The 23,126-nt window shown below is 43.2% G+C and overlaps 1 protein-coding gene across 8 annotated transcripts in view; it reads left to right on the top strand.

Moving 5' to 3' along the window:
• The first annotated feature begins 6,193 nt into the window (after nt 1-6,193).
• Nucleotides 6,194-23,126, top strand: part of RBM23 (RNA binding motif protein 23) — a 34,411-nt gene continuing 17,478 nt past the window's right edge. For 2 of the 8 annotated variants that reach the window (XM_073671095.1, XM_073671089.1), the window contains exons 1-5: nt 6,211-6,365; nt 8,644-8,737; nt 20,080-20,171; nt 22,386-22,415; nt 22,692-22,847. In XM_073671095.1, the coding sequence (XP_073527196.1) occupies nt 8,666-8,737; nt 20,080-20,171; nt 22,386-22,415; nt 22,692-22,847 (350 nt within the window). In that variant the 5' untranslated portion in view covers nt 6,211-6,365; nt 8,644-8,665. Of the gene's footprint in view, nt 6,416-8,643; nt 8,738-20,079; nt 20,172-22,385; nt 22,416-22,691; nt 22,848-23,126 lie in introns of all 8 variants that reach the window. The other 6 variants (XM_073671091.1, XM_073671090.1, XM_073671096.1 and 3 more) reach the window with 6 other exon arrangements.

Genomic DNA, 23,126 nt, shown 5'->3' with positions numbered 1-23,126 from the left:
TGTAGTAAGAGGGAATGGTCAACTGTGTTGAAGGCAGATGACAGGTCCAGGAGGAGGAGGACTGAGTAGTGTCGCTTGGATTTGGCGGTTAGTAGGTCATTGGTGACTTTAGTCAGGGCAGTTTCAGTCGAGTGATGCGGTCAGAAGCCCGATTATAAGCGCAAAGAGAACATGAGGAGAGGTGGGAGGACAGTTCAAGGTGGACGTGTTGTTCCAGTAGTTTTGAGGCATAGGGGAGAAGTGACATAGGTCGGTAGCTAGTCATAGAGTATGGGTGTGATTGAGGCGTGTTTGAAACATGAGGGGAAGACACCGGTTGTTAGTGACAGGTTGAAGAGGGGTTAGGGTTGGGATGAAGACTGGTAAAGTTAGGGATGAGGTGGGACGGGATTGGGTCACGTTCGCAGGTGGTGAGGTGTGACTTGGAGAGTAAAGAGGAGACTTGATCTTCTGTAGTGGTGGAGTGGAGAAGTGGGGTTTGGAGGAGGAAGGTTGAGTAGATATGAGGAGGAGCTGTGAGGACTTTAGGGAAAAGCTTTGTCTGCTGTGTCAAAGTCTTCGACTGAGAGGAGAGGGAGGAGGCGCTGGGGGACGGAGGAGAGAATTGAAAGTGTTGAATAGCTGTTTAGGGTTGTGAGACAGGGAGGATATGAGAGATGAGAAGTAGGTTTGTGTGGACTTGAAGATAGTGAGGGATTGTTTGAATGCGATGAAGTGCTCGATGGAGTGGGATCTTTTCCATCTTCGCTCAGCAGCCCTGGAGGCCCGTCGCAGTTCTTTAGTAAGGTTGGTGTGCCAGGGTTGCCTGTTGATTGTGCGAGCTTTGGTATGTGTGAGAGGGGCGACTGAGTTGAGAGCTGCCGCTGTTGTGGTGTTATATAAAGTAGCAGCAACATCTGCATCGTGTAAGGAATTTATGTCTGTAAGAGGGAGGAGGGGTTCAGAGAGTGAGTGTAGGTCAAGGTGTTTGAGGTTTCTGCAAGGGTGTGCAAGTTTTTGGAGTAGGGATTGTGGACCTGGAGAGGAGAGGGCAGAGAATGTAAGTAGGTTGGAGAGAGGGAGAGGAGAGTTAGAGAGGTTAGATAGGGAACAGGCGGGTGAAGATTAGGTCCAGTGTGTGGCCATCTTTGAGTGGCTGCGGAAGACCATTGAGCAAGGAGGAAGAGAGGGATAGGAGTTTAGAGACAGATGAGTGGGACGTGTCGATGGGGATGTTGAAGTCACCCATTATGATAGTGGGGATGTCAGCAGAAAGGAAGTGAAGCAGCCAGGTGGTGAAGTGGCCTAAGAAGTTGGTGGCTTGCCCTGGAGGTTGGTAAATAACGGCCGGTTGGAGGGGGAGTAGATGCACACACAGTACACCTCAAAAGATGGGAGTGTAACGGAGGGCGGCAGTGGGATTTCGGTGAAGGCGCAGATATCTGACAGGAGAAAACCTACGTCTCCACCATGTTTGCCGTTGGGGAGGGGGGTGTGGGGAAGGTGGAATCCGCCATACGAAAGTGCGGCTGGGGAGGCTGTGTCAGAGGGGGTGAGCCAGGTTTTGTTGATGGTGAGGAAGGAAAGTTTTTAGTAATGAGAAGGTCGTGGATGTAGGAAAGTTTGTTGCAGACGGAGCGAGCATTCCATAGAGCTCCTGTAAGTGCAACTGGGGAAGTGGGGATTAGGTGGATGGGTATGAGGTTAGAAAGGCTGTGAGCATTTGTGGGGGAGGTCATGGATAGGAGGTAGAGGTGACTGTGGGGATGTGGTGAGGAGGGCCAGGATTTGGAGACATGTGAGGAGGAGCAGAGAAAGTGTTAGAAGGTGGGAGTAGGAGAGGGCATGGGGTGGCTGTCTGTGTTTGGAGATACAGGATTGAATGTTGAGGAATAGTTCTGAGGAGGTGAGGTGAGGGGGAGGATGGAGGGAGAGATGAAAAGTTCCTTACTAGGTGCCGTGGTTAGTAGAAAGTGAAGGACTATAGGGGAAAAGGTGAAAGCTAACAAACATAATTGAAATAGAGTAAGTGTGTAAAGTGCTATAACCAGAGATGATTGACTTTCTCCATCTAATATACAGTGGCTCTGGCTCAGTTCACACCACATTTGGAGCCCAGTTTGGGTGTATATATCTAATGCATCCATAAACTCTTGGGGAAGTCAAGAGTATGCTGGTATACAGGAGTACACCTTACCTTTAGTAAACTAGGCTATTCCAGTCACTGTTATAAAATGTATAGAGCACAGTATATGAGGTTTTGAGACCATCAGTGGTTTTTCCCACTGCATGCTCCTGCAAACCACTGTACATGTACGGCGTGATGATTTTGCGGGCTCCTACTGAGTGCCGGCATGATCAAAAGCAGGTATCGGCACTATGACAGCTGACACCCTAGAGCCATGCCCACGATCGGTGCTAGCGCCGATCACAGGCGTTTAACCCTTCTGATGCCACTATGAAAAGTGACTGTGACATTGATTGGCATCACAGAGGGAAGGAACTCCCTCGCTGCTCCTATTGGCACAACACAATTGTGATTGCGCTGTGCCTATGGTCTCAATGGTGACCCCAGGCAGGAACGATGGCCGCAGGGTCACCCAGGTACAGTGACCTGCAAACTCAGAGTAGGAGCTGACACGCCTCCTCTTTGTGTGCAAGACGCTGATCTAATGCCCTGCAATACAAAAGCGTTGCAGAGTATTAGATAAGCAATCAGGACAGGGAAAGTGATGTCCCATCATCTGGGAAAAAAGGTAAAAGTTTTAAAAAAAAAATTCAAATAAAGAACAAAAAAAAATCAGATAAACACATTTATTTAAAAATAAACAAAGTTCACATATTTGGTATAGCCGCATCCAGAATGACCTATTAAACTCTCACTAGTTAACCCCTTCAGTCAACACTGTAAAAAAACAAAACTGCTTTTTCATCATACCGGTGAACAAAAAGTGGAATAAAACGGGATTAAAAAGTCGAATGTAAATAAAAAATGGTATCATTGAAAACGTCATCTTGTCCCACAAAAAAACAAGCCGTCAGCGGAGAAATAAAAAGTCTTAGCTCTCAGAATAAAGTGATGCAAAAACAATTCTTTATACTATAAAATAGTTTGTGTAAAAGCACCAAAACATAAAAAAAATTATATAAATGTGGTGGTATTGCTGTAATCGTACTGACCCAAAGAATAAAGCGGTCATCACTTTTACCACACACAGCATGGCATAAATGGAAAAAAAAAAACAATTCCTGAATTGATGGCTTTTGTTAATTCTGCCTTTAAAAAAATCGGAATAGAAAGCAATTAAAAATACGTTGTGACCAAAAATGGTACCAATAGAAATGTCAACTTGTCCCGCACAAAACAAGCTCTCACATGATTGTCAGCAGAAATATATAGAAATTATAGCAAATATGGCGATACAAAAACTTTGTTTTGCAAAAACAGCAACCTGTATAGCCAAACAAAAACCCGATATAAATCTGGTATTGCGCACAAATGAAGCATTATATGGAGGTAGTACAACAAGATGCCCTATGTAATAAAGAGAAGCAAGCAGGCAAATTCCTTCTAAAACGGAGACAGTTTATTATAAATTGCTGTTCAATAGAGGACAAAAGGAAAATGGTAGAACCCTTTACATCTACAGCATGGTATATACTACAAGATCTCAAAAATAACTTGGGTCCACTTCGTTTAACTTAAAATGAAGAAGAGCATGGTGAGGAGAACAATCAATGGGCCAGGACTTCTGGCATAGATATAAATGCATTAATTATCCATGATGGCTTCAATGAGATATAAGACATACTGTCAACTAATTCATTTTGTTGTTTGTTATATCTATTATAACAATTAAATATGTGAATAGAGTTGTTATAGACACAGTCTGCGTACGGGCACTCTTACCTCTCTATGTACCAGATTAGATGTATGTTATGTATTTATGTTTTGAAAAATCAAATAAAAATGATGTTGAAATAAATCTGGTAATCGCACCGAACCGAAGAATAAAGTCGTCTAATCACTTATACCGCATAAGGAACACCGTAAAAAATAAGCAAAACCAATTTTTCACCTTCTGTTGATTTGTTCATTCTGCCTCCCAAAGATCGCAGTAAGGCTCGGCTCACATTTATCCTGCACTCTACCCTAAGCGCTTACACCGGGGTTTCTGTGTAAATCTCTGAAATTTGTGGTTGAGACTGAACCCCTAACAGAAGATTCCCTATAATGAGGCAGATGGAGGCACCGTGGATGCCGTCTGGCCTAAGATCCAGGGGTGTCCATCTTTCTAAGCGTGCATAAAGTGTCGTCGGCCACAGTTTGCGCACCTCCGAAAAGGACACAGCTAAACAGACGTCAGACTGAGTCCAGAGTAACTCTACTGCCTCATTATAGTGAATGGATCTCTCAGGGGTTTCATCTGAATCACATCACTCTGAGATTTAGACGGAAACCCCAATATAAAGGCTCAGCATAGAGCGCTGGATAAATTTGATCCCAAACATTATGTAAAATATTCCCAATAAAACAAGTCCTCACTCAGGTCTGTCATCTGTCAATGGAAACATAGGGGGCTTTTACTTTACCGGTAGCACAAAGACTCTGAAAAAGTGCTATGGCTCTTTGCCTCCCAAAAGAAATTCAGCGAATTCTGTACTCCCAAATCCAAATGCCCCCCTCCCTTCTGAGTCCCAGTGTGCCTAAACCACAGTTAACATCCACGTTTGCCATTTCTGTAGCGATGAAAGCCCACTTAAGTAACGGGTGCCAGTCTAATGTATGGGCACTAAAATGTTCAAGCACTACAACGGCAATTTTTACTTGCCAACATTCACTGCTGCTTGTTTCTGGCAAACACCCATGGAGTCAAAATCATCAGTGCACCCGATAGATATATTCTTCGAGGGGTTTAATTTCCAAAATGAGGTCACTTAAGGGAGGGATTCTGCTCTTCTGGCTCTTAGGGGCTTTGTATTTGGAGTCCGCAAACTATTCTATGCTAATTTGTTCTCCAAGAGTGAAATAGCATTTCTTCTGTTCCAAGTCTCGCCGTGTGGCTAAACAGTACTGTACAGCTACATTTATTTATTTTACTCACTTATATAGCACCATTAATTCCACAGCGCTTTACAGATATTGTCATCACTGTCCCCATTGGGGCTCACAATCTACATTCCCTATCGGTATGTCTTTGGAGTGTGGGAGGAAACTGGAGAACCCAGAGGAAACCCACGTAAACACGGGGAGAACATACAAACTACTCACAGATGTCCGTGGTGGGATTTGAACCCAGGACCCCAGCGCTGCAAGGCTGCAGTGCTAACCACTGAGCCATCATGCTGCCCATATATGGGGTATTGCCTCGTTCAGCAGAAATTGTGTGACAAATTTTTATGCCATTTCCTGTGTGACAATGTAAAATCTGGTGCTAAAATAAAATTTTTGTGGTAAAACTTTAATTTTTCTTCACCCCACAATGGTATAAAATTCTGTGACACACATGTGGTGTTAATATGCTCACAACACCCCTAGATGAATTCATTGAGAGGTGTAACTTGTAAAATGAGGTCACTTATGGGGGATTAAGCTGTTCTGGCACCTCAGGGGCTTTACCAATGGGGGACCATAGTAAGATTTCTGGAGTAAGGGACACCACAACTGGTCATGAATTAGATGAGCTGGGACCTCGCGCCTCCATCCCGCACCCTTTTGGCAGAGATGGGCTAAACTGGTGTGAAAATACCGAAAGTCACAAGATTTCTGTGCTACTTAAGAGTTGCACAAATCCGTTGTGACTTATCAGTGTTCTAGACCAGATTTAAAGAAATGGAGGCCATAGTCTTCTCTAGAGCTAGTGGAAGCTGCCAGGATGTATAGAGTTTCCCTTTCAGACACGTGTGTGGCTGGGTACAGAGGAGCGGGAACAATGCTCAGTATACACTAAATATGGCAGGGGTCAGCGGCCTGCAGCACACCAGCTGAGGCACTACACCTCCCAGCATGCCCTGACATATGCCTCTGCAGCCTGTCTATCCATGGGCTTCATTAGAGCGGAGTAACACAATGTGTCTGGGCTTCTTCCTCACACATGGCCGTTATTTACACTATTGCGTCCCAGTAGGCGGTTCACGCCTCGCTTTCATTCTTTCCCGTGATTTGTCCAGGACCGGCTTCCCGATTGTCTCCATTGGTGGTTTCTCTTTAGCCCGCCTACTTCTCTGACGTTACGGGCTGTCATTGGCTGAATGGCTTCAGTGTTGTGGGAAACTTCTGGAAGGTAACATGCCAAGCGCCATACTGTGTGCTTGGCGGCAGCGGGTGAGGGGAGCAGTGACCGGAGTCGGACGGTATAACGTGCAGCTCCTGTGGCAGTAGTGCGGTGTGTTGTTGTAGCTGTGCATCAGTAACGGACAAGTAGAGGCGTCTGTGGTGTGTGTGTATATGTATCTGCACGTCCAGTGGGGGCCTCTCTCCAATTACAGCAGGGCATCTCACCTGGCAGTGATCAGTCCTGGCCATCACATGATCCCATTGCTGGACACCAGGACATGATGTACCGCACCCATAGAGTGGACAGGGATGGTTGGGTGAAACCCTTAACTTCCATTGCTGACGGCTCCTGTAAACTCCTAGCCCAACTTACTGATAGCTGGTGGTCCGACCATTGGGACCCCACCGATCCCCAGAACCCAGCCCTGAAGACCCCCTCGTGAATGGAGCGGTGGTTGATTACGCACAATGCTGTTCCATTCATTCATTCATGTGGGACCACCAAGCTCAGTGCTCTGCTGCACTCCCAATGAATGAAGCAGAGCCGCATGATCCACCTTGGCGACAGTCACACAGGGCTTATCAGGAAACTTGGTACACCGTACAACCCCCCTTAAAGATCTTTGGCTGATAATTTTTCAAAGGGCGCAAAGGCTGTCAGAACAAATCTGATCTACTGCCCATCACAATCCTTTGCAGATCCTACTCCTGACACCCAGTCACCACTGGTCTTCCTGGCTCTGGACACAAGGGATCCAGCTGCCCAGCCAATCACGGTTACCTTTGCAGCCAGTGATTAGTTAAATGAGTATTTCTTGTGGGGCATTATAGGGAGATCAGCACAAAGCGGGTGGGGCAGATCCGTGAGGGGGAGCATTGATTTTTCCGACACTTTTTTTTTAGGCCAATCTGAGCCCTTTTGAAACTAAATTTAGCTGCTCGAAAACATCTTTTAGGACATGTGCAAATGGGGTATGGGAAATATCCACAGAGAAATCTCATGCGGATACCATTTCACCCCTGTTTGGATAATTTTTCTTTCCTGGTTTTAGTGCATTTTATGATAAAGTGAATGGTGGCACATAAATGTAGAAAGAGACTGCTTCCCCTGATCATATATATCACAAAATTCCTTATATTGACCTGTATTATACAGCGTGGTCCAAAAGTAGGTGGCCAGAAAATAACATTTATTTTGATTTGTATATAAAATTATATTTACTAACACAAGCATAACATTGACAATTAAATTTTATTCTGAACAATAATAGAAAAGCCCTTAAATTATATCACCGCAGGTGCTCAAACTGTTCTCCATTACAATTTGCACTGCTTTGAAGTCGCCTCTTACGCTTCCACAAACTTTTTTGCACAAGTCTCTTTGAGTATTAACTTCTAGAAATGCATCTCTTATGTAATTTTTTAAATCACTGACACTTTTTGGTTTTCGACTATAAACTTTGTCCTTGAGTACTCCCCAAAAGAAAAAATCCATTGGGGTCAAGTCTGGTGAACGTGCGGCTAATCCATTTATTAGGAAATGTTTCATCAAGATACTCGCGGACTGCTCTTGAATAATGTGGAGGGGCCCCATCTTGTTGGAAATAAAGGTCATTTGAATTAGGCTGTTGCTGTAACTGGGGAACAACTTGATTCATTAGAATTTCGAGATACTTATCTCCTGTGACTGTTCCATCAAAAAATATTGGTCCTAAAACACCAAAACTTGAAATACCACCCCAAACATTGACACCAGGCTCATTTAGTTGTTGCTCTAATGTTAAATGCATGTTCTCATTATACCAGTAAATACAATTATGTCTGTTAATATGGCCGGATAATTTGAAAGAAGCTTCATCACTCCACATAATGTTATCTAAAATTACTGGATTTTCTTCAATTTGGTTAATCATAATCTCACTAAATTGCAGCCGCCTGTCTGGATCATCCTCCAATAAACCATGAATTAGACGTGGACCATAAGCTTTCCACCCAATAGATTTCAGGATTTGCATGATAGAAGCTCGTGAAATTCCCAATTTCAAAGAGGCTCTTCTGGTAGACCTGTGAGAAATGAAAAGTGGAATCTGATTGGTTGCTAAGGGCAACTGAGTCAGTTTCACTTTACACCATGTTTGATAAATCTCCCCCTTCATAACCTTATTACACTTTCTGTCCACCTACTTTTGGACCACCCTGTATATAAATAAATACCATAGATTTTTGCAAAGTTTGTTGACACTTCCCTGACCCTTAAATATTTAGCACGTCCTTTTCTACCCTCGTGACTTATCTGGCTGGGAATGAATTTCAGTTTCATCTGCGCTTGCTATCTACTAGATGTAACGCTTTGTATCGGAGAGTTATTAATGTTATTGTTTCTGCAGAACGAACAGCCCCTGACCAGACATGGCTTCTGATGACTTTGATATTGTGATTGAAGCAATGCTGGAGGCTCCCTATCAAGGCCAGGAGAAGGAGGCAAGTCAAAATCTCTTATTTGCAGGGCTGTGGAGTCGGTAAGCCAAACCTGCGACTCCGACTCCCACATATATTGCTTATATTTAAGTGAAAAATTTATTGTAGTACAATGTGAACATCAGACATTTAATCATTTTTATGATACAACAAGATATTTAGATAGAACATAATATATATTTATTGGAATACAACTTTAGAACACAAAACTGTAATAAATTGTAAATATGTAATACACTACCGTATATTCCGGCGTATAAGACGACTTTTGAAGACTGAAAAATCTTCTGTCTAGTCTGGGGTCGTCTTATACGCCGGTAATGCTTTTGAACTTTCAGAAATTGACATGCGGGGATACTCTGGGGGTGTTAATAAGCTGCCGTGGCCGTATCCCTGCCATGTCGGAGTTAATATAAGGTGGAGGGAGTTAAAATACGGCGGCGGTACGTCCAGACAGTCAGCGCTTCTGTGCTGAAACTGACACATCGCTGCGTATTCCCAGCTCCGGACACAGGGCAGGACTTCTGTGCCGACAGCTTTCACTTGTCACAGAAGCGCTGCGCTGTGTCCGGAGCAGGGAAGTTCGCATCGCTTCTGTGACAATATATAAAAAGCCGGCAATTCAGCAGCGGCATAAGCCGGCACCCGACAATTTAGAATAGAAAGAATAGAGCATCACACATAGATTAGATAGATAGAAACATGTCAGTCACATACATATGAAGTACAGTGACAGTATTGCTTACTGTACTTGTCATTTAGTGTAAAGGATTTATTAAAACAAATAATAGTGTTTTCATGCACTGTCTCTTTAACCCCTTAATAACATCTGACGTACTAATACGCGTCTGTGCCCTGGGACTTAAGAGCCAGACCCGTATTAGTACGTCATCGCGATCGCGCCCGCACACAGGCTGTGCGGGCGCGATCGCCGCCGGGTGTCAGCTGATTGTCACAGCTGACACCCGGTACTATGTGCAGGGAGCGGTCACGCACCGCTCCCAGCACATTAACCCCCGCGATGCTGCGATCGAAGTCGATCGCGGCATTGCGGGGGCAAGGGGAGGTGATCGGCGATACTCACCTCCTCTTCCGGCTTCCAGCGCAGTCTGCAAAGGCTTCCCGGGTGTTGCCATGACGACCCGATGTCGTCATGACAACATCCGGGTCACCAGAGAGCAGGAAGATTGCTTGGACATGCGCAGTGCATCTCCAAGCAATCTTCACACTGTGCACTTCTGACAGCCTTCATGGCATAGGGATGGTGCTCCATTCCTGTGCCATGCAGGCGATCAGAAAAAAAAAAGTGAAAGTCCCAGAGTGGGACAAAGTAATAAAGTGTATAAACTGTGTGAAAGTGGGAAAAAAAAAAAAAATAAATGTGCAAAAATATTATAAAAAAATAAAAAAAATAATACACCAAAAATAAAAATATAATGTACCCATCAATAAATATTATTATAAAAAAAATAAAAAAAAAACAATAAAAGTACACATATTTGGTATCGCCGCGTCCGGAACAACCTGACCTATAAAACTGTCCCACTAGTTAACCCCTTCAGTGAACACGGTAAAAAAAAAAAAAAAAAAAAACAAGCAAAAAACAATGCTTTATCACCATACCGCCAAACAAAAAGTGGAATAACACGCGATCAAAAAGACGCATATAAATAAAAATGATACCGCTGAAAACGTCATCTCGTCCCGCAAAAAACAAGCCGCCATATAGCTCCATCAGCCGAAAAATAAAAAAGTTATAGCTCTCAGAATAAAGCGATACTAAAAAATATTTTTTTCTATAAAATAGCTTTTATTGTGTATAAGCGCCAAAACATAGAAAAATTATACAAATGTGGTACCGCTGTAAACGTACTGACCCGAAGAGTAAAGCTGCCTCATCAATTTTACCACACGCGGAACAGAATAAAAAAAAAAAAAAAAACAATTCCTGAATTGTTGGTTTTTGTTTATTCTGCCTCCCAAAAATCGGAATAGAAAGCGATCAAAAAATGTCACGTGCCTGAAAATGGCACCAATAACAACGTCAAGTCATCCCGCAAAAAACGAGCCGTCACATGACTGTCTGCCAAAATCTGGAAAAATTATAGCTCTCAAAATATGGCGATGCAAAAACTAGATTTTACAAAAAATGCGTCTTTTAGTGTGTGACAGCTGTCAGTCATAAAAACCCCATATGATTCTGGCATTGCTGTAATCACACCGACCCGAAGAATAAAGTCGTCTAATCACTTATACCGCACAAGGAACGGCGTCAAAAATAAACTCTTGAGTTAGGATTGGGCTAGGGTTAGGGCTGGGTTTGGGGCTAGGGTTGTGCTGGGGCTAGGGTTGTGCTGGGGCTAGGGTTGTGCTGGGGCTAGGGTTGTGCTGGGGCTAGGGTTGTGCTGGGGCTAGGGTTGTGCTGGGGCTAGGGTTGTGCTGGGGCTAGGGTTGTGCTGGGGCTAGGGTTGTGCTGGGGCTAGGGTTGTGCTGGGGCTAGGGTTGTGCTAGGGTTAGGGCTGGGGTTGGGATTTTTTTCAAAAGTAAGAAAAAAAGATGACGATATGGCGACTAGTGTTGAGAGCAAGTGCTCGCTACTTGAGTTTGCATCGGGTGCTCTGGTATGCATTTAGTATCGTGGGTATTTGAGTGACATGCTCGAGTCTCTGCCCCATATGCTTCGCGGCCAAAAAACTTTACGGGGATTGCCTGCCATGCACGAGCGATCCCCGCATGTTTTTTTTTGGGTGTCTAATAACCGTGAAACATGCGGAGCAGGGACTCGAGCATGTCACTCGAGCACACGCTGTACATGGTGCATACCTGAGTACCCGATGCAAACTCAAGTAGCGAGCACTTGCGCTCAAGAATAATGAAAACTTATTCAATATGATGACCTAATGTAAACAAATAATGTGCCGTACCTCTGGGTTCAAAATGTTCACTATACACCTTAATAAAATCTTTGAGGGGTATAGTTTCCAAAATGGGGACACTTGTGGGGGAGCTCCACTGTTTAGGCACATCACGGGCTCTCCAAACGCGACATGGTGTCCGCTAACAAATTGAATGGAAAATCGGCTCAAATTGTTAGCGGACACCACATTGCGTTTGGAGAGCCCCTCTGTGCCCAAACTTTGGAGCTCCCCCACAAGTGACCCCATTTTGGAAACTAGACCCCCCAAGGCACCTTTCTAGATGCATAGTGAGCACTTGGAACCCCCAGGTGCTTCACAAATTGATTCGTAAAAATGAAAAAGTGAAAAAAAAAACACTTTTTCATTTTTATGAATCAATTTGTGAAGCACCTGGGGTTCCAAGTGCTCACTATGAATCTAGATAGGTGCCTTGGGGGGTCTAGTTTCCAAAATGGGGTCACTTGTGGGGGAGCTCCAATGTTTGGGCACACAGGGACTCTCTAAATGCAACATGGTATCCGCTAACAAATTGAATGGAAAATCGGCTCAAATTGTTAGCGGACACCACATTGCGTTTGGAGAGCCCCTCTGTGCCCAAACTTTGGAGCTCCCCCACAAGTGACCCCATTTTGGAAACTAGACCCCCCAAGGCACCTTTCTAGATGCATAGTGAGCACTTGGAACCCCCAGGTGCTTCACAAATTGATTCGTAAAAATGAAAAAGTGAAAAAAAAAACACTTTTTCATTTTTATGAATCAATTTGTGAAGAACCTGGGGTTCCAAGTGCTCACTATGAATCTAGATAGGTGCCTTGGGGGGTCTAGTTTCCAAAATGGGGTCACTTGTGGGGGAGCTCCAATGTTTGGGCACACAGGGACTCTCCAAATGCAACATGATATCCGCTAACAAATTGTCGGCTCAAATTGTTAGCGGATATCATGTTGCATTTAGAGAGTCCCTGTGTGCCCAAACATTGGAGCTCCCCCACAAGTGACCCCATTTTGGAAACTAGACCCCCCAAGGCACCTTTCTAGATGCATAGTGAGCACTTGGAACCCCCAGGTGCTTCACAAATTGATTCGTAAAAATGAAAAAGTGAAAAAAAAAACACTTTTTCATTTTTATGAATCAATTTGTGAAGCACCTGGGGTTCCAAGTGCTCACTATGAATCTAGATAGGTGCCTTGGGGGGTCTAGTTTCCAAAATGGGGTCACTTGTGGGGGAGCTCCAATGTTTGGGCACACAGGGACTCTCTAAATGCAACATGGTATCCGCTAACAAATTGAATGGAAAATCGGCTCAAATTGTTAGCGGACACCACATTGCGTTTGGAGAGCCCCTCTGTGCCCAAACTTTGGAGCTCCCCCACAAGTGACCCCATTTTGGAAACTAGACCCCCCAAGGCACCTTTCTAGATGCATAGTGAGCACTTGGAACCCCCAGGTGCTTCACAAATTGATTCGTGAAAAAAAAAACACTTTTTCATTTTTATGAATCAATTTGTGAAGAACCTGGGGTTCCAAGTGCTCACTATGAATCTAGATAGGTGCCTTGGGGGGTCTAGTTTCCAAAATGGGGTCACTTGTGGGGGAGCTCCAATGTTTGGGCACACAGCAGCTCTCCAAACGCAACATGGTGTCGCTAACAATTTGAGCCAATTTTGCGTTAAATTTGTTAGCGGACACCATGTTGCATTTAGAGAGCCGCTGTGTGCCCAAATATTGGAGCTCCCCCACAAGTGACCCCATTTTGGAAACTAGACCACCCAAGGCACCTATCTAGATGCATAGTGAGCACTTGGAACCCTCAGGTGCTTCACAAATTGATTCATACAAATGAAAAAGTGTTTTTTTTTTCACTTTTTCATTGTTACGAATCAATTTGTGAAGCACCTAGGGGTTCCAAGTGCTCACTATGCATCTAGATAGGTGCCTTGGGGGGTCTAGTTTCCAAAATGGGGTCACTTGTGGGGGAGCTCCAATGTTTGGGCACACAGGGACTCTCTAAATGCAACATGGTGTCCTCTAACAAATTTAACGGAAAATCGGCTCAAATTGTTAGCGACACCATGTTGCGTTTGGAGAGCCGCTGTGTGCCCAAACATTGGAGCTCCCCCACAAGTGACCCCATTTTGGAAACTAGACCCCCCAAGGCATCTATCTAGATGCATTGTGAGCACTTGGAACACTCAGGTGCTTCACAAATTGATTCATAAAAATGAAAAAATGTTTTTTTTTTCACTTTTTCATTGTTACGAATCAATTTGTGAAGCACCTGGGGGTTCCAAGTGCTCACTATGCATCTAGAAAGGTGCCTTGGGGGGTCTAGTTTCCAAAATGGGGTCACTTGTGGGGGAGCTCCAAAGTTTGGGCACACATGGGCTCTCCAAACACAACATGGCGTCCGCTAATTATTCAAGCAAATTTTACAATCAAAAAGTCAAATAGCGCTCCTTCCCTTCCGAGCCCTGCCGTGCGCCCAAACAGTATTTTTTCCCCAAATATTGGGTATCTGCGTGCCCAGGGGAAATTGCACAACAAATTTTGGGGTCCATTTTTTCTTGTTACCCCTGTGAAAATAAAAAAAATTGGGTCTAAATTAACATTTTTGTGAAAAAAGTTAAATGTTCATTTTTTTCTTCCACATTCAAAAAATTCCTGTGAAGCACCTGAAGGGTTAATAAAGTTCTTGAATGTGGTTTTGAGCACCTTGAGGGGTGCAGTTTTTAGAATGGTGTCACTTTTGGGTATTTTCTGTCATAAAGACCTCTCAAAGTGACTTCAAATGTGATGTGGTCCCTAAAAAAATGGTTTTGTAAATTTTGTTGGAAAAATGAGAAATCGCTGGTCAACTTTTAACCCTTATAGCTCCCTAACAAAAAAAAATTTTGGTTCCAAAATTGTGCTGATGTAAAGTAGACATGTGGGAAATGTTATTTATTAACTCTTTTGTGTGACATATCGCTCTGATTTCAGGGCTTAAAAATTCAAATTTTGAAAATTGCAAAATTTTCAAAATTTTCGCCAAATTTCCGTTTTTTTCACAAATAAACGCAAGTGATATCGAAGAAATTTTTCCACAATCATGAAGTACAATATGTCACGAAAAAACAATCTCAGAATCAGGGGGATCCGTTGAAGCGTTCGAGAGTAATTACCTCATAAAGTGACAGTGGTCAGAATTGTAAAAATTGGCCCTGTCATTAACGTGCAAACCACCCGCGGGGCTTAAGGGGTTAAAAAAGCCGGCCGGCAATTCAGCAGCGGTACCCGACAATTTATAACAGACAGAATAGAGCTTCACACATAGATTAGATAGATAGAAACATGTCAGTCACATATATATGAAGTACAGTGACAGTGTTGATTACTGTACTTGTCATTTAGTATTAAAATAAAGGATTTATTATTAAAAAAATTGGCGTGGGGTTCCCCTTAATTTTAGGCTCTAGCGAAGGTTAAGCAGACGACTGGGGCAGATGTTTGAAGCCTGGGAAGGGGGTAATACCCACAGAGCTTCCCAGGCTACTAATATCAGCCCCCAGCTGAATACATAGTCTTTACTAGCTATTAAAATGGGGAACCCCCCCAAAAAAATGACGTGGGGTCCCCCCTAATTTAATAGCTAGCAAAGGCTAGGCAGACAGCTGGGGGCTGATATTAATAGCCCAGGAAGGGAGCCATGAATATTGGCCCCCTCCCAGGCTAGAAACACCAGCCGTCAGCCGCCCCAGAAATGGCGCATCCATAGGATGCGCCAATTCTGGCACTTAGCCTCGCTCTTCCACGCTGCCCTGGTGCGGTGGCAGTGGGGTAATAGGGCTGGGGTTGATGTCAGCTTATAATGCCAGCTGACATCAAGCCCAGGTTAGTAATGGAGAGGCGTCTATAAGACACCCCCATTACTAACCCCATAGTCAAAGTTAAAAAAAACACAAACACCCAGAATAAAGTCCTTTAATTGAAATAAAGACACAATCCTTTATTGTTCTAAATTAAACCATACCTACCATCACGCCCATTCCAGCTGAAGCCAACGATCTCCTGCAATAAAAGAAAAATAATAAAGCAACCTCATCCTTACCTCTCCATGGTTCCCACGACAGCTTCAGCTCTGCTACATCGAGATGACAGGCTGGACCGCAGCAGAACGCCGCCATCCAGCCTGTCATCCCGCAGACACTGAGAAGCGCAGGCATGCTTGCGCTCCTCAGTGTCTCTCTGTGACGGCATCCAGATGAGCCGACAATGAACTCAGCTCACCTCCTGGACGTCCGTCACTGACAGCGTGGGAAACTTCTACTGCGCATGCGGGGAGCAGGAGAATTTTCCCACGCTGTCAGTGACGTGCATGAGGTGAGCCGAGTTCATTGGACATGATCTCGGCTCATCTGGATGCCGTCACAGTCAGACACTGAGGAGCACAAGCATGCCTGCGCTTCTCAGTGTCTGCCGCATGGCAAGCTGAACGGCAGCGTTCTGCTGCGGTGCAGCCTGTCATGTGAATGTAGCAGAGCTGGACCGGTCCTGGGAACCATGGAGAGGTAAGGATGAGGTTGCTTTATTATTTTACTTTTATTGCAGGAGATCGTTGGCTTCAGCTGGAATGGGCGTGATGGTAAGTATGGTTTAATTTAGAACAATAAAGAATTGTGTGTTTATTTCAATTAAAGGACTTTATTCTGGGTGTTGTGTTTTTTTTAATTACTTTACTAGAAATTCATGGCGGTCATGTCTAATATTGGCGTGACCCCATGAATTTCGGGCTTAGGGCCAGCTGATAATGCCAAGCTGGCCCTAACCCCTTTATTACCCAGTGAGCCACCGCACCAGGGCCCTGGATGAGTTGGGTACAGCGCCAGAAGATGGCGCTTCTATGAACGCGCCATTTTCCGGGGTGGCTGCGGACTGCAATTTGCAGCGGGGGTGGCCCAGAAAGCTTGGGCCTCACTGCGCTGCGGATTCCAGCCCCCAGCTGCCTAGTTGTACCTGGCTGGACACAAAAATAGGGCGAAGCCCCACGTATTTTTTTTTTTAATTATTTCATGAAATAATTAAAAAAAAAAGGGCTTCCCTATATTGTTGTGTCCGGCCAGGTACAAATAGGCAGCTGGTGGTTGGGGGCAGCCCGTTCCTGCCTGCTGTACCTGGCTGGACACAAAAATATGGCGAAGCCCCACGTCAACATTTTTGGGAAAAATTAATTACAAAATTAATAATTTAGGGACTGCATCTTTATTAACCCCTCAATTGTCATTTAGTGTTAAAATAAAGGATTTTTTAAAAAGAAAATTGGCGTGGGATCCACCATCATTATAGTCTCTAGCGGAGGTTAAGCAGACGGCTGGGGCAGATGTTTGAAGTCTGGGAAGGGGGTAATACCCACGGAGCTTCCCAGACTACTAATATCAGCCCCCAGCTGAATACCTAGCCTTTACTAGCTATTAGAATGGGGGACCCCCCCAAAAAATGACGTGGGGTCCCCCCTATTTTAATATGTTTATGAGTGACAGTTTTCCTGCTATATACCTGCATGTCATAAGAATTTAAATTAAAAAAGGACCATGTTAAATTCAAATCTGTTTTTTTTTAATTTTTACCGGTGTTTGGTATGCGTTGGAAAAGGGGTAGTCTTATACGGTGAATATATCCTAAACTCGATATTTTAACAGGAAAGTAGGGGGGTCGTCTTATACACCAGGTCGTCTTATACGCCGGAATATACGGTATGTAATATCGAATATATATATTATATGAAAAAGGCTGTAATCAGCCGAAATGTTGCCACAGCTCTTGCTGAGCTAATAATTCATCTATTTTTGGAGTGCTGTTTCTAATAAATATATATCTCTATCTCACTATGTAAGTGGCAAAAAACAGTTTTCAACAAAAACATACTAAATATCATTTGTGCAGTCTATGAATTTGTTCTAATAGAATTGCCATCAGATCCTCCTTCATAGATGACCTCAAATCTGACCTAATTATTTTAAGGCTAGAGAACAACCTCTCTACACTAACTTGGGTTGGAGGCAAAGCCGTAACCACATGGGAAACATCTCTAACAATTTCCGGGTATAAAGGAATTGCCTCATGCACAGTCAGTTTTGCTGAACGGTTGAGTTTTTCTATTTCTTTGAGAGCAAGTGAAACATTTTGCTGAAATATGGTCAATCTGCTTGCTATAGGAGACGGGGTGAAATCTTTTTCCTTGCGGCAACGCTTTACCTGCTCCATGTCATCCAAATACTTGTCAAAGTCAAACTCCTCATCTGATGAGAATGAAGATATGGCAGCAGTAGCGCTGTCAGGACCCAAGTCCTCTTGCGCCTGGCAGTCCTCCTGTAGGCCACTCATCCTAACTGCTACCTCAGTCAGAGCTTCTTTTCCTTTAGTTAGCTGTTGATCATCAAGCAGTATACGATGACTTGGGTCCACATAAACAGCTGCCAGAAAAACTTTATTTTCCAATAGCTGTGTCTCTCTCCATTTCATTGAGGCAGAAATGCCATCTGCGATTAAACCTCCTCTTTGGGACAGGCAAAATAGCAAGTTCTTCCACTCCCTTATGAAAATGCCAGGAGTTAAATCCTCAGCTTGTAATTTTTTAGTCACGATAAATGGGTGATTAAGCAATTCCTTCAATTCAGCCACCTGTGTCCATTGACCTTCATTTAGGGTTACCTGAGGGTTCTCCATATCTATAAGAAACCGTTTTAGTTCAAGCAATCGCTCAATCATTATATAAGTGCTGCCCCACCGAGTGGCTTGATCGACAATTGCCCCTTTCCCAGCACGTCTCTTCAAGATGGAATCAATTTTAGGGGTTCTGGGGGCAATAACCAATTTCCTCACTTTTCCAATCAGATTTCCAGCATGTCCCTCTTGCAGACTATCTCTTATTGCCAGCTACAGCGTGTGCACAACACAGCGCATGTGATGAATAGGAAAGAGGTGTGAAGCAGCTTCAACAAGATCATCATCTATTTCTAAAGTATAATTTTGCTGTTCTTGTGTTGTAATATCTTTGTTTCTCAGTTACATGAACAGCACTGTGGCCTTCCATCTCAAACATACTGAATCCTACATTTTCTTCTAGCTGTTGTTCATTACTCTGTCATCAGTAATTGTACTTATCATGTTTGAAGCATTGTCCGTTACAATAGCAAGAACCTGTTCTTTTTTGAGTTCGTAATCTTGCAGAACCTTTTCCACCAAGACCTGGAGAAACTGGCTGGTGTGATGAGCTTTAGCATCTTTTACTGCCAATGTCTTGGTAACAATTTCTTTGTTGTCACAAACATATCTAACATTGATGGCAATATAGATCACTCTGTGACGTGTGCAGGCATCCACTTTAAGAAACATGAAGCGTCTTTTGAGAGTCTTTTTAAGATCTTCCTTTTGTTTAAGGGCTTCTTCAATCACTAATTTCTAATACATTCTCTTTCCAGAGAAACACCAAGTTTGCGGGCCATTTCTCCATTAAGAGCTGTAAAAGCTGGTCGTGCAAATAATGATAATGGTACATCGTCCTTCACAACAAGCTGTATGAGCTGTCTTTTAAACATATCTGCCCCTCACTGGCTACGGCCATGATTCACACACAGCGTTTCTGCGGATCCGTTCTTTGCAGTAAAATGCAGTGACTCTGGGCATCCCAGCAAAGTCGATGGGTTTCAAGATATGACATTCATACACATCGTTTTGTGAGGATCCGTTTTTGGGCTCAAAAACAGATCCTCACAAAGAATGAGCATGTCAGTTTGTGCGGTGTTTTTCTAATCTGCTTTTGCTATTGAAAACATCTATAAGCTCAAAAACCTTTCAGGTGATGCTGTTTTTTAAAAAGCTGATGTGCTTTTGCAGCTGAAAAACGTATCCTCAAAAAAACGCAGCAAAAACGCTGTTTGTGAATGTAGCCTTAGATCAGGAATAGAACAGCCATTTATAGGACATTTCATAACTTTCCCAAATTCCTATGAAAAAATATTCAGCACATTCTGAATTGAACTACTGTACCCAATTTATTAGATATTTTAGGAGTCTGAGTCGGTCCATTTTATACTGACTCCACCAAAATGAGCTCAGACTCCACAGCCCTGGTTATATGCCCTCTGTTTGCTCCAGGGCCAGGAGTCAGATACAGTGGGGAAATAACCCATAGTAACTAATTTATATATCAGGTAAGGTGTATTATATATGTGAGGTACATGTTCATCCTTCATTAAAGGTCACATTAACTGAAAGATTTTAGGTAGCTCTCTGGTTTAATGATTTCCCAAACTTATTTTGACACTTTGTAAAAAAAAAATATATATATTTTTTTTTTACAATTTTGCTACTTCCTTGCCCCCATCTTCTGTTTTTATTCTGCCTTCGGACCTTCCTGATCATCCTGTGTCGGTTTTGCATTTTGTTATTAGGCTGAACAGGAGGAACTTACAAGTAAAGAGAAAAAGGAGCAAGAAAGGAGTAGCCATCCTGGAAACAATGGCAGCCATAATAGCAGTAGCAGGTAAATAAAAAAAAAAAAAAACATACTGCTTGCTATCATTTGCTCTATAAATTTGTCTCCAACCCCTTCCCAACATAATGATTTAAGTGGTGAAAAAAAAAAAAGTTTTGCTTGTCACCATTTTCCAGGATTTTTATCGCTCTCATTTTCTGCCAGTGGAGCTGTATGAGAGCTTGTCTTTTACACGGTGAGCTGACGATTTTAATGATAATATTTTGAGGTTGATATGACATTTTATTCTACCCATTGCGGGATTGAAAAATCGTAGTTCTGGCTTTTTTTTTTTTTTTTTTTTTCCCTTATTACACCATCTACCGTTTGAGGGCAGTGAAAGAAGCTGTGGGGTGGCGCTGTTGTCACTCACCCTGCTTCTATCACCGTACCCTGATGACATGTTTCACAGAAGCTATTTTATTATAAAGCAAATTACAAAAGTTCTTTGGGTGTAGAAAGAAATAATTATTTATAAAGTACATTTTAGGTATTGGACCATCCCTTTTAAAGGGGTTTTCCCACAAACAAAAGTTGATTTTAATCAATAGATCTTAGAATAATAATACGTTCCACAATTGGATGGGTTTAAATAAAATGTTCCTGTGCTGAGACAATCTTATAAATGTGCCCCTGCTGTGTACTGTGTAATGGCTGTGTCTGACTGTACAGGAACATGGTCTGATCATACCACAGCTCCTGGGCAGGGGAGAAAGCAAAAGAGAGAATACAGACATTACAGCAGGGGATCGCAGCTGATTCTTTTTGTGAGGTAAAACATTTCCCTGCCCTTTTTTGAATGTTTTTCTTCAAAGAAAGAATAATTTGTTATCTCATGCTGTGGCTCACCTCCTCTGCCCAGGAGATGTGGTATCTAATTGTGAAATTCATTTTAATCAATAGATCTTGGAATACAGATGAAGTTTTGTTCGTGGGAAATCCGCTTTAAGTGCTTAACAGCAGCAGGCGGAGGTTGGCTCTGCTTGCTGCTACTAGAAGCACTGATGGATGTGTGATGCAGCCATCAACTCCTGAGACTGTATAAACACAATAGTCATATGTTGTAAGGGATTAAAGGATTTTCTGGCACATGTTGTGGGAGACTTTCTTTTGAGGATTTTCGTCACACATTTGAAACTAAATCTGCATGTACTACTTGTGGATTTCACTTTTAGTCTTTTAGTATTTTTCATGTATGCAGAAATATGGAGTCTGTGTCGTCAGTGTTTTTCACCTATGGATGGATAAATGACAGCTTCTCCTGTCCTTGGCAATGTTAGTCACGGACAGCGTGTGGGTTAAACAGTGATGCCATCCATTATAAACAGACCCATAGGCTTGTATTGCCACTTTTCATCCTTGTTGACAGAAGACAACGTACAGATCTCCTTGATTTTTGCAACAACGCACTGTCTGTGAACAGACAGACATGTGAACAGATGAGACTGCCTCCGGTCTTCATTCTACAAGTTTCTAATACCCTTCTCTTTAGACGTCCCTTTTGACGTTATGTGCGTGGCCGGAAATCAGGCGCCTGCGCATTCTGCTTGCTGTCTCCTCCACTCTGTTCCACCCTTCTGTGGGCACGGTCTTCAATTTTGATGCATCAGAGAGTCACTGTAACTTCCGGTCACAGTGATCTCCGGCGCCCAATAAAGGCGAATTCCCCACAGTGCAGAGGAGTGATGGGATTTCCGGCCGCGCACATGAGGTCAAAGTGACACTGAAGAGAAAGGGAGGAGAAATCTTGTATAATGAAGACTGTAGGCAGCCTACGCCCCATAGCCTGGAAGCTCGAAGCTATAAAAGATGATTTTTATTAAACAAGGAATCATCGAGGAGGCATACAGGTATAACTAATTTCAGCTGTATACAACCTGTATACCCATATTATTAACTCAAAAAGCTGAAAAGGGTGACAGATTCCCTTTAATAGTTTCAATTACACTAGAAGGATGAAAAGTCAACTTGTTCTGTGTATGGAGAGCTACAAGGGAAAGAAGAGAGAACACTACAATTTTTCCTTTCAGATGTAAAGTTTACCCTTCAATTAGAGATGAGCCTATGAATTGGTGCAGTGGCCACGTCAGTAGTATATGTGGCTACTGGACGAGAACCTTGTGAAGCGCCTCCTATGTGCAGGACATTGCAAATTGTATGTAAATTACATTTAGTGCGTGACCTACGATGTAACGGATTGATTTTTCTGTCCTTTCTTACCAGCAGAAAGAGGAGTCGCGAGCGACGTAGAAGGTAAATGTGAATTTTGTCTCTTCTTAAATAAAAAAGTACAGTAGCCCAGAGGTTGGCACTGTCGCCTTGCCAGCTGCAAAAAGTTAGGATGTTCCTTTTGTGTTTTACATGGTCTTCACCCCTGTATTCTGATTTCCCCTCCCCCATCCCACATACTCCAAAGACATATTGATAGGGAATGTTAGATTGTGGGAATAGTGATGATGATACTTGTATAGCACATTAATCTCCACAGTACTTTCCAGTCAAATAAAATAAACTTTTTCTTGGCTGCAGTCGGAGCAGAGACCTGCACAGGAGGAGCAGTCGAGATAGGCATAGAAGTCGTGAACGCCGATACAGAAGCCGTAGTAGAGGCAAGAGGAACATCTCTAGGAGTCATGATAAGGGTCACCGCCGCCACGAAGAGCGTTCAAGGCATCGCAGTCCTGGGTGAGCTAGAATAACAGAATTATGATTTATTAAATGGTGTCTCCATGTATAATTATTTTGTGCTGATTTGCTGTTTTTAGGTGAAAATAATAAATGGAGCGGTTATTCACTCTGAAAGCCTACAGCAGTAAAAACACGACTTCAGTGCATGTGACCGCTGCAGACAATCACTGGGCTTAGTGATTTATGCTGATGTAGAAGGCACACGTATCTGAGCCCAGTGATTGGTTGCAGTGGTCATGTGTGCTTTAGTTGTGACTTTATTCCTGCAGTCTTTCA

Source organism: Phyllobates terribilis, unplaced genomic scaffold (assembly GCF_046119375.1).
Source record: "Phyllobates terribilis strain yellow unplaced genomic scaffold, ASM4611937v1 Scaffold_1__5_contigs__length_1240528914, whole genome shotgun sequence".
NCBI lineage: Eukaryota > Metazoa > Chordata > Amphibia > Anura > Dendrobatidae > Phyllobates > Phyllobates terribilis.
The sequence above is the reverse complement of the archived record's forward strand: the minus strand, read 5'-3'. Positions and strand labels throughout refer to the sequence as shown.